Source organism: Trichechus manatus, unplaced genomic scaffold, assembly GCF_000243295.1.
Source record: "Trichechus manatus latirostris isolate Lorelei unplaced genomic scaffold, TriManLat1.0 scaffold00001, whole genome shotgun sequence".
Classification (NCBI taxonomy): domain Eukaryota; kingdom Metazoa; phylum Chordata; class Mammalia; order Sirenia; family Trichechidae; genus Trichechus; species Trichechus manatus.
In genome coordinates, this window is record NW_004443937.1 from 43,469,897 (window position 1) to 43,471,055 (window position 1,159).

The 1,159-nt window shown below is 49.0% G+C and overlaps 1 protein-coding gene across 1 annotated transcript in view; it reads left to right on the forward strand.

Annotated features, from left to right (window-relative positions):
• Nucleotides 1-1,159, forward strand: part of ATXN7 (ataxin 7) — a 113,929-nt gene that overhangs the window by 92,457 nt on the left and 20,313 nt on the right. The window contains exon 6 of the mRNA XM_023727726.1: nt 821-1,086. Coding sequence (XP_023583494.1) covers nt 821-1,086 — 266 coding nt within the window. The remainder of the gene's footprint in view (nt 1-820; nt 1,087-1,159) is intronic.

The window sequence follows — 1,159 nt, forward strand, 5'->3', positions numbered from 1 at the left end:
CCTGGCCGGTGGCATTCCCTGTCTCCAGGATCTCCCTGGCCGGTGGCATTCCGTCTCCAGGATCTCCCTGGCCGGTGGCATTCCGTCTCCAGGATGCGCTGAGCCCCTCTCTCGCTCTACATAGTGTTTTCATTGGACTAGAGAGAAGCAGTTGTGTTTAATTTTTACTGTCTGGCAGGTTACTAAAAGAAGACTTTCTGATACATATCTTATGAAATAATTTTTTCTTTCCTTTAGACACAAAACTTTTAAATAGTCCAAAGCATGATTTTTCTGATGGGCTGAGGAGAGCCCCTGTAGGCAGATTTTGACTGTGTACGAAACCCAACATTTGCACCTCTCACCTGTGTGTCTGCGTTGGCCTCTCAGTTATACAGCAGGCAGCACAGCCCACGTTTCTTTTTCCTGGGAAGTGACCACACCAGATTCTCATGTTCTTAGAGCCTGCAGTGTGTGCTTCTTCCCAGCAAAGAGAAAAGATTATACTCGGAGAATCTTTAGCTCATCAAATGCTGAACAGCTTTTGACCACGTTTACGGTCCAGAACGCTTCTTTATTGAAAGGAGTGTTTTTGAATATAAACCCAGAAACCAAACCAAACCTGTTGCTGTCGAGTCGATTCCAACTCACAGAGACACTGTAGGACACAGTGGAACTGCCCCAGGGGTTTCCAAGGAGCAGCTGGTGGATTTGAACTGCCGACCTTTTGGTTAGCACCCTGAGCTCTTAACCACTGCGCCACCAGGGCTCCTTTTTAATACAGGACAGATAAAAAAGTATTCCTGTGAGTCCTCATTCTGTTTTCTTTTTGGGTCTGTAGACACATTCCTTAACCCAGCGGAGGGCTGTCCAAGGCAGAAGAAAACGATTTGATGTGTTACTAGCCGAGCACAAAAACAAAACCAGGGAAAAGGAATCGATTCGCCATCTGGACACTCAGCAGCCAACGCAGCCTCTCAGGGACCTGCATCCCGCCCCTCCCAGAGCTCCACAGGAGCCCCACCAAAACTCTCACGGAGTAATTCCTCCGGAATCGAAGCCTCTCGTAGCTACTAAACCTAAACTCCACACTCCCGGTCTTCCAAGGTAAGCCGACCCTCCACCGCTTCTTCCCCCTTCATAGAACTGCCTCGCAGCCGTTGTACCGCTCAGCAGAGCC